Consider the following 15,719-nt stretch of genomic DNA (forward strand, 5'->3'; position numbering starts at 1 on the left):
GCATTAAAGTTTTAATTACATGTCATTCCCATAGGAAAGTAAGAAGAATCAGATTAATGCTATATGGTACAACATTATCAAAATTGAAACAAGAAGATAAAAGTTTAAATTTATCTCCTTTGTATAATTCTCCTGTTAAAGACAGAATACCATTTTCTGGACACAGTCTCCCCCTCTCCTTTTTTTTTTTTTCCCCTTCTCATTTTAAAATAGCAAACCTGGCTTGTTAGAGATAATCCTTATTAGCTTTTTAAGAACAATTAGTGTTGCAAGTAAAATGATTCATAGGAACAAAGCTTAAAGCTCACGCCTTTAAATGGGTTCTTTCATCTGGATGCACCTTTTGCATCAAATGGAATGTTCTTTCTTTTTCCTAAGGAGACAAAAAGGTTAAATTAAAGAAGCGCTGAGAAGCTTCTGGTGCTTGCTGTTGCATGGAGCAAGGAGGAGGCAGGGAGCCTCTTCTCTCCCAGTGGGCTCCCTGTAGCAAACTCGGATGAGCTTTATCGGGGGACGGTGGTAGTCCGAGAGTTTGTTCCAGGCATGTCTGAGCCTCTAGGCTAATGAACAAACTAAGAACTGGCTCTGGAGCAGCCATCTCATCTTCTCCTAAATTTAAAGGAGTTGGTGCTGAAGCTCCAAATGTAAAAGCAGAAACAGAAGAAAATTCTAAACATAAATGCTATCTTTTGTACATTACCCCTTTCACGTTCCATATTCAATTTTCTGAGTGGAATTTTAAGAATTACAAAGCTAAACTGAAGATCAAAAATAAAACTCTGTGTCTCTGAACTATCCCTTAGTGATTGGGAGTGAAAACAATCTCAAAGATAAATTAAATATATCAATAGATCAGAACTGCCAATTCTTACATTCTGATCCCTGCTCATTGAAAGTTTTCAAATGTAAATGTTTATGTGTTAGATATTATGTAAGAAGGCAATGGCACCCCACTCCAGTACTCTTGCCTGGAAAATCCCATGGACGGAGGAGCCTGGTAGGCTGCAATCCATGAGGTCGCTAAGAGTTGGACACGACTGAGCGACTTCACTTTCACTTTTTGCTTTCATGCATTGGAGAAGGAAATGGCAACCCACTCCAATGTTCTTACCTGGAGAATCCCAGGGACGGGGGAGCCTGGTGGGCTGCTGTCTATGGGGTCGCACAGTCGGACACGACTGAAGCGACTTAGCAGCAGTAGCAGCAAGCTGGTATAGAAGCAGGGCTTCCCTGGTGGCTCAGATGGTAAAGAATCCGCCTGCAATGCAGGAGACTTGGGTTCGATCCCTAGGTCAGGAAGAGCCTCTGGAGAAAGGGAATGGCTGCCCACTCCAGAATTCTTGCCTGAAGAATTCTATGGACAGAGGAGCCTGGCAGATTCAACTGAGCTACTAACACAATCACTTTCACTTTCATAGAGCCTAACAGTTCGTAACCTGTCTGTTCTATTGCTTATCTAACAAAGAAATACTAAGTATGAAATAATATTGTTTATCAAGTGTTTACTATGCAATCTAATTTAGTGCTCACAGTGCTTATGAGAAAGGTGGTATAGCCCCATTCTCCCTAGAAAACTAAGGAAATTTGACAGAACTGTCACAAAACACCCACATTTCCATAGCTGTTATCGTGATTGTGAGGCATGGGTCAACCTTCATGCCTTACCTTGTCTCTCCACTGGACAGAAAGTCCTTCTAAGTTCTTTAACCTTAAAAACCTCATTTCTAAAGAGCTTGCTTCTTCAGAATCTTAGAATTGTAAAAGTAAATGAAATCTTAGAGCTATTTCAGCCCTACTCCTCTATTCTGCATATATAATAAAACAGAGAAAATAAGTGGCTTCTCCAGAACCAAAAAACTAGAATCTAGAACTATAATCTAAGTTTACCCATTCTCTAGTCTGATTCCCACTTCATTTTTAACATTGGCCCCCGACCCCCTAAAAAAAAAAAAAAAGCATAATGCTTTTCTCAAAGAAGAAGCTGTTGACAAAGCACTTCCCAACTAGAAGTCTAAAAAGTGATATAAATGCATGTCACCCAGCCTTGACTGGATGTAATTAAAATTCACTCAGAGGCTTTAACCATTAGTGATTTTTTGCTTCTTCACTTATCTTATTCAGCAGCTAATTTCAAATCTCATCATGTCACTGTGTATCTGGCTACTCTTTGAAATATGATTACTTTTTAAAAATAAAAGCAGTGGTTACGAAAGATTAAAGAAACTCAAGTCCCTCAAAGAAATATCAATATTTGTCTTGTTTTAAAGAGGTATTAAGAGGAAATTGGAGGAGGCAATGGCACCCCACTCCAGTACTCTTGCCTGGAAAATCCCATGGATGGAGGAGCCTAGTAGGCTGCAGTCCATGGGGTCGCTGAGGGTCGGACACGACTGAAGTGACTTAGCAGTAAGAGGAAATGGTATCATCTGTCAAGCACACTGTTAAGCATCACAAACCAAGTCATAAAACTCCAGAAGCCATGGATGACAGTTTTTGTTGTCTGCTTTTGGAAACACAAAATCAGTTTTTCCTTCCTCTACAGCTTTCACATTGTAAAGGAAATTGTAGCTATATAGATGTTTAGGTAGATAGAGAAATAGACGATAAACAGGTAGGATTAGAGAATAAAATCATCCCTAAAATACATATATCAATTTTTCATGGTTTCCACTAGTAGAAAGGATTGCTCAGAGGCAAAAAATAACAAGGACAGCAGCAACGACAAAAGTCCTTCAGTAACTGTCGTTACCTACAGAAATAAAAACGGATCTGTTTTTTAATCTTTGAAGTGCATATGAAGATAAAATTTTATGACTTTTATTCTACTTTGGCATTAATTTTTAATGTAGAAAACAATTTGGAAGAAGATGGGAAGTAAGTATTAAATAAAATTTTCCTTAGTGTTGATAGTCCTGAATATATTAATATAAAAATAAAATAGCAAATACTTGAAAATAATTTTTATAACTCTATTTGGGCTTCTCTATAGTCAGTGAATAGCACCAAGTTTTAAATGTCATCATGTTCTGTTGCTTGCCCCTATTTTCTCTGTTATTTTGAGAAAATCATACATCCTTTCTGAGTCTCAATTTATTTATCAGTGAAATGGAAATAATTGCCAATATTTCACAAAGTTATTGGAAGTAAATATGTAAAATTATATATGAAAAGACTCAGTATGTTCACTGTGCCTGAGTCTTCTGTATAGTGTAACACCAGAGTTACTAAATTACATAATGTATTTATCACATCTATGTGTTCTCAGTGGGGAAAGCATTGTAATATGAGCTAAGCGGGAGCTTCCCAGGTGATGCTAGTGGTAAAGAACCTGGCTGCCACTGCAGGAGACTTAAGAGACATGGGTTTGATCCCTGGGTCAGGAAGATCCCCTGGAGGAGGGCATGGCAACCCACTCCAGCATTCTTGCCTGGAGAATCCCATGGACAGAGGAGCCTGAGAGACTATGGTCCACAGGGTTACACAGAGTCAGACACGACTGAAGCAACTTATCATGCATGCATGAGTTAAGTGTTCTAAATACAGGAATCAGCTTTGCCACTAATTATCTCTGTGACCTCAGTTGTTGCATTCACCTAAAACAAAGGTCTTCACTAGAAAGTCAGTCCAAGACAGGATGGATTCTGATTTTTGTTCACTCATATAGGTACTGCAAGGAGATTTGTTAAATGATGGAATCTAATAATGCAAGGGAGATTTCCCAGGTGGTGCAGTGGTAAAGAATCCGCCTGCCAGTACAGGAGACATAAGAGATGTGAGTTTGATCCCCAGGTAGGGAAGATCCCCTGGAGGAGGGCATGGCAACCCACTCTAGTATTCTTGTCTGGGGAATCCCATGGTCAGAGAAGCCTGGAGGGCCACAGTCCATGGGGCTGCAAAGAGTCAGGCACGACTGAGCACACAAACACATCACAGTGATGCAAGGGATTGCAGTAAATCTCTGATGAAAGGCCTGGCACTAGGCAGACCCAGGGTGGGAATACTGGCTCCATCACGCACTAGCTATGTGACCTAGGGCAAAGGGGCTTCTTCTCTCTGACCTTCACTTTCCATAACAGTATCATGACCCCAAAATAGCATTTATTAACTTTTTAAGATGGAGAACTTAGTAAGGTAACAGCTCAAAAGTACTTTGACTATTTTCTGCCACACAATGAATCCTTAAAACAGTGGGCTTACATGTTCATTTTTATTTTTTACTGCACCTTTGTCATTCAAATATTCATGAATTTCACCACTATGGTTTCTAGAAACTTAGACTCACATGGCAGCACAATGACTGAATAATATCTGTCTTGAGTTGCCCCTGTGGGGATGGCCCTTCTGGGCGCTTCAGCTATTGAGAGGATCCTCATACTAAATTCTCTTTTCGTGGATTGTAAAAATTCTGCACTGCTGAGATATAAATCTGGTGACAAGATCTACAAATTGTAGAATGAAAGCCCCACAGTCCCCAGGGTGCAGAGGCCATGGAACCATGCTGTTCTCGTGCTCTCAAAGACTACAAAACCAAAAGTGTCACTCATGCTTATTTATATAAGTTATAATAAATAACAACCCTTTCAAAAAAGATCTTCACAACCCAGATAATCACGATGGTATGATCACTCACCTAGAGCCAGACATGCTGGAATGTGAAGTCAAGTGGGCCTTAGAAAGCATCACTACGAACAAAGCAAGTGGAGATGATGGAATTCCAACTGAGCTATTTCAAATCCCAAAAGATGATGCCATGAAAGTGCTGCACTCAATATGCCAGCAAATTTGGAAAGCTTAGCAGTGGCCACAGGATTAAAAAAGGTCAGTTTTCATTCCAATCCCAAAGAAAAGCAATGCCAAAGAACGCTCGAACTACTGTACAATTGCACTCATCTCACATGCTAGTAAAGTAATGCTCAAAATTCTCCAAGCCAGGCTTCAACAGTCCGTGAACCATGAACTTCCAGATGTTCCAGCTGGATTTAGAAAAGGCAGAGGAACCAGAGATCAAATTACCAACATTGGTTGGATCATGGAAAAAGCAAGAGAGTTCCAGAAAAACATCTATTTCTCCTTTATTAACTGTGCCAACTATGTGGATTATGATAAACTCCGGAAAATCCTTAAAGAGATGGGAATACCAAACCACCTGACCTGCCTCTTGAGAAGTCTGTATGCAGGTCAGGAAGCAATAATTAGAACTGGACATGGAACAACAGACTGGTTCCAAATTGGGAAAGGAGTACGTCAAGGCTATATATTGTCACCCTGCTCCTTAACTTATATGCAGAGTACATCATGAGAAACAGTGGGCTGGATGAAGCACAAGCTGGAATCAAGATTACCGGGAGAAATATCAATAACCTCAGATAGGCAGATGACACCACCCTTATGGCAGAAAGCGAAGAACTAAAGAGCCTCTTGATGAAAGTGAAAGAAGAGAGTGAAAAAGTTGGCTTAAAGCTCAATGTTCAGAATACTAAGATCATGGCATCTAGTCCCATCCCTTCATGGCAAATAGGTGGGGAAACAACGGTAACAGTGACAGACTTTAATTTTTTGGGCTCTAAAATCACTGTGGATGGTGACTGCAGCCATGAAATTAAAAGATGCTTGCTCCTTGTAAGTAAAGTTATGACCAACCTAGATAGCATATTTGGAGAAGGCAATGGCAACCCACTCCAGTACTCTTGCCTGGAAAATCCCATGGATGGAGGAGCCTGTTAGGCTGCAGTCCATGGGGTTGCTAAGAGTTGGAGACGACTGAGCAACTTCACTTTCACTTTTCACTTTAGTGCATTGGAGAAGGAAATGGCAACCCACTCCAGTGTTCTTGCCTGGAGAATCCCAGGGACAGGGGAGCCTGGTGGGCTGCCGTCTATGGGGTTGCACAGAGTCAGACACGACTGAAGTGACTTAGCAGCATCAGCAGCAGACAGCATATTAAAAAGCAGAGACATTACTTTGTCATCAAAGCTGTGGTTTTTCCAGTAGTCGTGTATGGAAGTGAGAGTTGGACTATAAAGAAAGCTGAGCACCGAAGAATTAATGCTTTTGAACTATGGTGTTGGAGAAGACCCTTGAGAGTCCCTTGACCTGCAAGGAAATCCAACCAGTCCATCCTAAAAGAAATCAGTCCTGAGTATTCTTTGGAAGGACTGATGGTGAAGCTGAAACTCCAATACTTTGGCCACCTGATGTGAAGAACTGACTCACTGGAAAAGACCCTGATGCTGGGAAAGATTGAAGGTGGGAGGAGAAGTGGATGACAGGGGATGAGATGGTTGGATGGCATTACTAACTCAGTGGATGTGAGTTTGAGTAAACTCTGGGAGTTGGTGATGAACAGGGAGGCCAGGCATGCTGCAGTCCATAGGGTTGCAAAAAGTCAGACAGTACTGAGCGACTGAACTAAACTGAACTGAAGTGTAATAAATACGATTTATAAATGCCCCACTGTTTTGGCTCCCTTCCACGTTAGCAGGGAAATAGCTTTATTATTTGTCCAGTTTTTGTTATTTGCTTATCTTGTTGAGTAGCTCTTTGGGTCAGTTTCGCAAAAATTTAGATAGACCTTATATATTTAAAATAAATGCACACACACACAAACATGCTCACACACACAATTACTCACAAACACAAAACGGAGCACAACATACCTAGTAAGAGCAATTTGAAAACCAAAGAGTATTACTGGCCAGGCTTCTGATTTTAAGATCATATTCCTCTAATCTTTTTTCCTTTTTATCTGCCTTAAAAATTCAAATTGAAAAGGCTTATTACTCTTATAAACACTTCATAAAATAATTGAGCTCTCCAAGTTGCTACTCATAATTGATCAGCCCAGGAAAACCTTTGCTTGTCTAATAGAGACATTATTTGGATTCTAATGATTTAATTACTATTGTGTGAAATGAAAAATATACTATTCCCAGTTACTTTGATAATGTAAACCTAAATATTATTAATATTTGTCTTTATTTGATATTTCTAGTGAAGGCACAAATTATTCAAAAATTAAGTAAGTGCACCTATTTATTTTATATATGGAACTTACAATTTCCTAATTCCAAAAGTAAATAAAAAACATGTCTTTACAGAAAATGTCTAGGTAAACATCCTATTAAGTGCTCCTTTAGCTTATAGATTTTTTTTTCTTTTTCAATCCATCTTCCACATTTCTGACAGACTTACAATTCTAAAATATAGTTCTGATGATGTTATTATTTTTTTTGGTGACTTATAATATACAATCCAAAAATGTTTATAGCATGGTCGTAGCTTCCTGTCCAACCTTTCCAAGGAGCCCACCTCCCCCCATTAATGGACTCAGTTACAGATGACAGAAGATCATTCAATGTTTTAATAGATCATACATTTCATGATGCCCCCACTATATGGAATTACATCTTTTCAATATATGGAAAAACCTTCATTCATTTTTAAGCTTTGGTCAAATATTATCCATATCACAATTACAAAATTTCCAGTATCTGCTAATTTAGTTGTATATTATAGGCACATCAGTTCAGTCAGTTCAGTCGCTCAGTCGTGTCCAACTCTTTGCAACCCCATGAACTGCAGCACGCCAGGCCTCCCTGTCCACTACTATATAATTATGCACGCTAGTCATGCACATATTATTAACTTTTATTTAACTCACAGATTATTTGAAAAATCAGTTAAGAGTAATGGAATTATATGTGCCATTTTATATTCCTCTGTAAAAAACAAATCTTCATTTAGCTTTTAGAGCTACACAGAGGTATGTTTCTAGGTTTTGAATTTGCTTCTAAACATGCTTTATATAGTTCTTGTGACTGAAAGAGAACCCTTTAACATCATATTGATCCAAATGGAAAAAGTGCATTATTGATTATACTTAGAGTATTAAGATATTTATTTTCCATTCACAGTTTTGCAAAGGTGTTTATTGGAATTTCACTGCTAAATCATCAGTTTCTTGATGACATGAACTATTCTTGAAAATTCATCAGGAGGTTTCAATATTATACGTTTATTTTGTTTGTTTTTTTCTTTCTTTTCTTTTCTTTTATTTTTTAACTTTACAATATTGTATTGGTTTTGCCATATATCAATGGAATCATTCATTTATAAGTTTTTCAAAGAGTCTGTTCCCAAGTGTCTTAAGTATGAAAGAAAAAACTGTTATATCTGATACACTTAAAAAAATCTTTAGAGAATATCAGAAAAACATTGCCAAACATTCATTTTAAAGTTATCTTTTCTTGCCATGAATTCCTTAAAAAAAAAAGAAGTTGTTTTCTTATTCACTGATAAAATAATGTTCTTATCTTGAAAGTGGCAGTTAAGTTTGTTTAGTTAATTATCTCCTAGGTAGCCTGTGCTGACAGCCTGTTTTTCCTTCTAATGTGTCTGAGGAAGATTTCAGACAAAGAGTATAAGTGTTACCTCTGCCATTTTCTTGTTTGCTTGGGTTTGCAATTAATAATCTGTAGTCTTCTTGCAGGATAGTTTGTAAGCCCTTTGCTGATTGTGTTAGTTTTGGTTTAATTAAAAATAGATAATATACCTGGTAAACCAGACACATGCAAACTGCAACACACAGGAAGCTAAGAAAAGAACTGCAGGGTCGCTAGTGTTCTAGATAAACCTCCTACAAGATACGTTTAGATCATTAAGTTATAGCATATATCCATTGTTAGTAAAGCTTATTTCCTTCCTTATTTTTAAAAATAAAATTTTTATTAAATCCTTGGAGAAAACCAATAATTCATTAATCTATGATTTCATAAAAGTCTGTATGAAGAGCTGAACTTCATGGCAGCTTTTATTACTTAGTATTTTTGTCATTTACACACTGATGGAAAATAAAATTTTCTGGGGCAGGGAGTTAACTTTTGAATCTTAATACAGAGTGCAGAGCTTGCATGTGGATAATGAGCAACACATTTTTTGTTAAATTAGTGAATAAATTAATGACTCTGTTCCATGCAAACATAAACATTAAATTATACTTATTAATACAGTTGTATCTGATTTTTGCAGGTACAGGTCCAATATGGCTGAATGAAGTATTTTGTTTCGGAAAAGAGTCATCCATTGAAGAGTGCAGAATTAGACAGTGGGGTGTGAGAGCCTGTTTGCACGACGAAGATGCTGGGGTCACTTGCACTACATAATGCATCATATTTTCATTCACATTTTTTAAACTGTTACAAAGTGATTTTTTTCCTTTGCTTCACTAAAATCAGCTTAATTAATATTTAAGAAACTAAGAATTTTGTCCACAGAAAAGGAATATTTAAAAATCACTGGATAAACATATAAAATAGCTTCATATTTGCTTCAAATACCAGAACCATTTCAACTTCTCTAGGTTTTTAAGTGGCATTTTATAATATAATGACTTATATATTGAATTGCATATATTGAAGTTTAAGGCTTCTGGATTACAAATGCCAGTGATAATGGAAACACATCCCAATCACTGGCTACAATTTGTATCTTCATTACAAGACACAATTTTTGCCTTCTTTGTAATCTATTTAGTTGATTTTAATGTGATTACTTTTTGAATAATGAGAGGGTTGGAAAGTTTTCTTTTGTACCAAGTTGGCAAAATCTCCAACCCATACACATTTCTAAAGGAAGAATCTTAGTTCAAGATTTCTGTGCAGTAACTAGAAGTTAGATAGTAATGTTCATGATATGTTTTGGCCATGATGAAAAACTCAACAGGTTTTACCTGCTCAAATATTGACAAAGTCATTACTAACATGACTAACCACATGGTCATTAATAATAACATGATTATTTGACATGGTCAAGTGTTGACAGTTTTGTTGTTTTTATTTTTTTCTTTTACACTGGACCATTAAGTTAGCTGAAAGCAAGACATATGAGAAAAAGCAAAGGCCCACCATCACTGTATGTGTCCATATAATTAGCAGGTCAAAAATGTCATTTTATAACATAGAGCTCAGCTTGCTATACATTTTGAACTAAGATGAGTAATTACTTTGTTATGATTCTAGGACTGTGTTTAAAAGGTAAGTATATCTACTTACTCAGTTTTAATTAACAGCATGCAATGTCCTGCCTGCAGAAGGAAGTTTCAATGACCCATCTCTATAGTCTTTCATTAAGAGAGTCAATATTTACAACCCAGAGAGAGAGAGGTAATCTTCACCCCTAAAGGGTTGATGGGAGAAGGCAGTGGCACCCCACTCCAGTACTCTTGCCTGGAAAATCCCATGGACAGAGGAGCCTGGTGGGCTGCAGTCCATGGGGTCGCTAAGAGTCGGGCACGACTGAGTGACTTCACTTTCACTTTTCACTTTCATGCATTGGAGAAGGAAATGGCAACCCACTCCAGTGTTCTTGCCTGGAGAATCCCAGGGACGGGGAAGCCTGGTGGGCTGCTGTCTATGGGGTCGCACAGAGTCGGACACGACTGAAGCAACTTAGCAGCAGCAGCAGCAAAGGGTTGATGACCCTGAGAAGCCAGAATAGTACCAAGTTCATCCAATAACTCAGTGACTGTGCCCTGCTGTCTAGATGTATGGGTAGAAAGACTAGCAATTTCTGTTGAAATTCAGCTTAATCTCAGCCCTGAGAAACATACTTTTCAAGTTTCATAAGCCCAACTCAGAGAAACATGTGATTAAAAAGCCACTAGTACAGGATGGCCCTACTATACTTTCTTCAATGATGATAAACAAAAGCATGGTCTTAAGCATTTGTTCATATCCTGAAGTCTTCACAAATATACCCAGATAATGACTCAGTGCCCTTTTACTCGCAAAGGCAAAAATGTTATGTTGGAATTGGAACTACTGGAAACGGCCTACTGAAAATGCACTTCATCACAGTACACTCTTCTAATTGTTATACATAGGTGATTTACTCCAGCAGTGTAGTTTTGTAATTAAGTGCTGAAGGAGCCCCTCAGCATAGAACCAGTCTGCAGATACTGAAAGAGGTGGGTTTTGCTATTATTATTGCTTTTCTTTGGGTATGTTTGGGCTTTTTTTGGTAGAGGTTTGTTTGTTGTTTTAGCTCCTAGCATTCAAAAACACTAGCTGAACAGAGGCTAAGGAACAGAAGCTTTAGTGACTACCCACAAGAAACAGGTTTTGCAAAACTGTTCAGGGAAGTAACAAGAAAGATAGACTTATACAGCCTTAAACAAACAAACAAACAAACCAGCAAATCACTGGGAAGGGGGAGAATCTACTTTTCAGAGGTACCACATTATAATATTCAAATGTCCAGTGTTCAACAACAACAGCAAAAAAAATTACAAGGTGTATAAAGAAACAGAAAAGTATGATTTAGTGAAAGGAACAGTATGACCTTTGACAGAAAAGTCACTGAGGAAGTTCAATGTTGTGATATTTGACAAAAACTTTAAAACAACTGTTTATGCTAAAAAAAAAAAAGACAAAGAATTAAAGAAAACTGAAAACAGTGTATTAACAAAATCAGAATATCAGTAAAAAGTTTTAAAAAAGGACAGAAATTGTGGATTTGAAAAGTACAACTATTAAAGTGAAAAATTCACTCAAGGGATTTAATAGTACATTTAAACGAAATGAAGAATTAGCTAAAGAAAAGTAAAAGTATGGTGTAGGGTGCTTGTAAGTACATGGAGGGTGCCCAAAACATGCATTGTGAGAGTCTCAGAAATAGCAGAGAATGAGGGAGAGAGAGAGAGAGAAAGGGAGGAAAGGAGAAAGAAAAGAAAATGTCTGAAGAAATAATGTGCAAAAGCTCTCAGATTTGATGGAAGAGATGGACATAAGGAACTCAACAGTATCCAAACAGGATGGATTCAAAGATACCCACACAAAGCCACATCATAATAAACTGTCGGAAGATAAAAGAGAATCCTGAAAGCAGCAAGGGGTTAGCAACTTGTCATATACAAAGGATCTTCAATAAGATTAACAGACAGTTTCTCATCAGAAACCATGAGGTCAGAAGACATGGTTTAAACTGCTGGGGGGAAAAAAAACAACAACAACAACAACTGTTAACCAAGAATTCTCATCTAGCAAAACTGTCTCTTCAAAAAATGGGGGAGAAAGGAAGACATTCCCAGATAAACAAAAACAAAGGTAGTTTCTTACTATTGGACCTGCCCTATAAGAAATACTGCAGAGGAGTCCTTCAGATTGAAATGAAATAATACTAGAAATTAACTCAAAGCCATAAGAGTAAAGAAAACAGCAGGGGTAGGAAAGTAGTTTCTTCTTTAAAAAAAGAAAAAGAAAAAAAAAAAGGAGAAATTCTACTAATCACTGACAGTTGTATTACAAACTTTGAATTTCTTACAATAAACATGCATTATTAATATAGCCAGATTTTTTAAAATTGAAAAATAATAATATTAGAAATTATCTAGAAGGCAATGGCACCCCACTCCAGTACTCTTGCCTGGAAAATCCCATGGACAGAGGAGCCTGGAAGGCTGCAGTCCATGGGGTCGCTGAGGGTCAGACACAACTGAGCGACTTCACTTTCACTTTTCACTTTCATGCATTGGAGAAGGAAATGGCAACCCACTTCAGTGTTCTTGCCTGGAGAATCCCAGGGACGGGGGAGCCTGGTGGGCTGCCGTCTATGGGGTCGCACGACTGAAGTGACTTAGCAGCAGCAGCAGTGCATTTCTTTCGTTTTTTTCCCAGACAATTGCAGAACAGTAATAGAGAGTATTTGTCACAGATTACCAAGCTCTTTAGAGAGAAGTCACACCAAGTGAGTCAGCTAGATGTATACATGCATCCTCTCTTTTTTGGATTTCCTTCCCCTTTAGGTCACCATAGAGCTCTGAGTTTAGCGTTCCCTTTGCTAGTATACAGTAGGTTCTCATTAATTATCTATTTTATACATTCTAGTGTATATATGTCAATCCCAATCTCCCAATTCACCCCACCCCCTCATTCCCTCCTTGGTATCCATACATTTGTTCTCTATTTCTGAGTCTCTCTTCCTGCTTTGCAAATAAGTTAATCTATATCATTTTTCTAGATTTCACATATATGAGTTAATATATGATATTTTGGAGAAGGAAATGGCAACCCACTCCAGTGTTCTTGCCTGGAGAATCCCAGGGATGGGGGAGCCTGGTGGGCTGCCGTCTATGGGGTCGCACAGAGTCAGACACGACTGAAACAACTTAGCAGCAGCAGCAGCATACTGTTCTCCATAATGATTGTACCAAGTTACATTCCCACCAACAGTATAAGAGGGTTCCCCTTTCTCCACACCCTCCCCAGCATGTATTATTTGTAGATTTTTTGATGATGTCCATTCTGACTGGTATGAGGTGATACCTCATTGTAGTTTTGATTTGCATTTCTCTAAAAATTGGAGATGCTGAGAATCTTTCATGTGTTTGTTGGCCATCTGTATGTTTTGGGGGAAATGCCTGCTTGTTTAGATCTTTCACCCATTTTTTTTTTTTTAATTGAGCTGCACGAGCCGTTTGTATGTTTTGGAGATTAATCCCTTGTCAGTTGCTTCACTTGCAAATATTTTCTCCCCTTCTAAGGGTTGTCTTTCTCTCGTGTTTATGGTTTCCTTTGCTGTGTACCAAGGGCATTTTTGCATGGCGTTGAGAAACTGAGAGTTCAGCAGCAGCGTGGTCCTTTTTATGCTCAGAAAGTTGCAGAGGGGGCAGCAGGGCCCTGACAAAGCTCCACGGATGGTCTACCTTGCTGCTGGCGGGCCAGGTTTGCAGGACAGTGGAGCCAGGAGCTCCTGTGCTTTCCCTGGAGCCTTGCTCATTTTCTCTTCTGCTTGAGCCAGGTACACATTGAGCTCTGTGTTGAATTTACCACTTTGTCCTGCACACCACCTGGCTTATCAGAGCTGGAGGAGAGAAATGAATGCAGGTTCCAGCTCATCTCTGTGAGTTCCCTTTTGTCCTCGCTCACTCTGTCTCCCAGTTCATGTCCATCCTCTCTCCTAAAGAGCCCCCTCCTGACTTCAGACCCAGGACCAGAGAGGAACACAACAGACTTGCCTGGAAAACTTAGCAGCCACAGTCCACAGTTATGTGATACTGAATCTCCTGAAGGGTACAGAGGAACAGTTACTCTGGATTTAGAGACTGTGGCCTTATGCAGAAAAGGGAACAGAAAAATAGAGGACATTGAATAATTGCAGCTGTGGGCTCCATATTTAGATTCTCTTCTAGTTTATAGAGCTTACAGGTAAAACAAGGAATTATTTTGAACTGCTTTGGCTGTGGAACATGTTTTCTGAAGACAATACGATTTTGAGCCTGAAACTCATGGTCCAGGTTTTAAAAGTGTTACATAATTTATGAAACTATTGTGCCATAGGTTTTTCTACAGAAATGTCAAGTACACAGAGAATTGTTAAAAGGGAAATTACTATTTTTAATAACTCTAGAATTGACTGTAACCCGAAAGCTCTTTGGGGTTCCCTGAATGAAAAACTTTAGAGTTACATGCCTAGGGTAATTTTAGGGAGAAAAGAAAAAAAAAAAAAGATTGAAATACATTTGTGAATCATCCATTAAGAACCTCCCTAGGGCCAAGTAAGTTCAATCAAACCTACTGGAGAACATTTCAATTTTTTTCAAAAAATGTCTTTGATGTTTCATGCTTACATCATTTCCCTGAAAAGACTGATAAAATTAATGAGACAAATTGCTCATATATTTTCTTTTACTTAATTGCATAAAATTGTCCTCCTCTAAAAGTTCAGCAGCAGAAAACAGTGAAAACACAGCTGTTCTGAATTAGGGCCTATTAAAGAAGTCTAGTCCTGCTGACTGCAAGAACTAATAAGACCTATCCAAGTCAGCTGCCAGGGTGACTATGGGGTCAAAGGAATAAGCTGAGAGCTAAGTGTAAAAAGAAAGGGAGCCCAGAAGGGAGGGGGCTGGGTGGATGGATGGGTGGGTAGAAGGAAGAGAAGAAGGAAAGAAGAGAGACCTCAGGAAGCAAGTCTGCTCATCACGGCTTCATTATACACCGAACCTTCTGAGTTAGAAGGTAAGTTGCTTTATGATATTTTTACATATTGTGCCCTGAAGAAATGAGGTAGCAATAATTATTTTTTATCTCCATATTCAGATTTTAAAGTCAACTTGCTACCTAAAAACAGAGCTTCACTCCACATTGCAAGTAGTAAGGAAATCAAGAAATTCAAAGGAACATTATTCCGTATCAGACCTCCCCACCAGTGGCTGTGCACTCCAGTTACACGGCGGGGAGCGGGGGAATCAGCTGTCAACTTGGGTTCATGGCATGACGACAAAACAAGCGCTTCCTATGCTAGAACACCATTTGTTGTAGTTTTCATTTTTAAAATAGCATTACAGTATATCATCTTTCACTCCTTAACATTGAGAAACCGTATCTCATTAAGATGAAGGACAAATGAATAACATTCTCTGTGGATTATGCGCTTCTCATAGCGATGAAAAACTTGAGCAATTCATTATTATTTATCACGTGCTTTCTCCTCCAACAAGGCCTTTCATTTTCTCGGTTTCATGAAAAGGCTAGTGTGCACCAGGAAGCCTTGTGATGTGGTCACGGGCCTGGAAGGGAAAGCCTCAGTTTCTCCTCTCACTCTGCCCCCTGCAGGCTGCACGTCTTTAGGAAATTCGTTTAACCTCTAAATCTTCAAACCCCAGCATGGAAAATGGGAGTGATTGCACGTGATTTTTCTAAGACTCAGGGTGTGCTTGTGAGTTG

At 38.5% G+C, this 15,719-nt stretch overlaps 1 protein-coding gene across 11 annotated transcripts in view; it reads left to right on the top strand.

Moving 5' to 3' along the window:
* The window catches only part of MSR1 (macrophage scavenger receptor 1), an 85,097-nt gene extending 75,288 nt beyond the window's left edge, over window positions 1-9,809 (top strand). For 6 of the 11 annotated variants that reach the window (XR_015156323.1, XM_086380698.1, XM_086380697.1 and 3 more), the window contains 2 exons: window positions 4,635-4,818; window positions 9,028-9,809. Coding sequence is in view for 10 of the 11 variants with exons in the window: in XM_086380698.1 (XP_086236824.1) it covers window positions 4,635-4,795 (161 nt within the window). In the remaining variant the exon portion in view is untranslated. The remainder of the gene's footprint in view (window positions 1-4,634; window positions 4,819-9,027) is intronic. The other 5 variants (XM_086380705.1, XM_086380703.1, XM_086380700.1 and 2 more) reach the window with 1 other exon arrangement.
* The last annotated feature ends 5,910 nt before the right edge of the window (window positions 9,810-15,719 follow it).

Source organism: Bos grunniens, chromosome 27 (assembly GCF_055505025.1).
Source record: "Bos grunniens cultivar Pamir isolate PY7600 chromosome 27, Bosgru_T2T1.0, whole genome shotgun sequence".
Classification (NCBI taxonomy): Eukaryota; Metazoa; Chordata; class Mammalia; order Artiodactyla; family Bovidae; genus Bos; species Bos grunniens.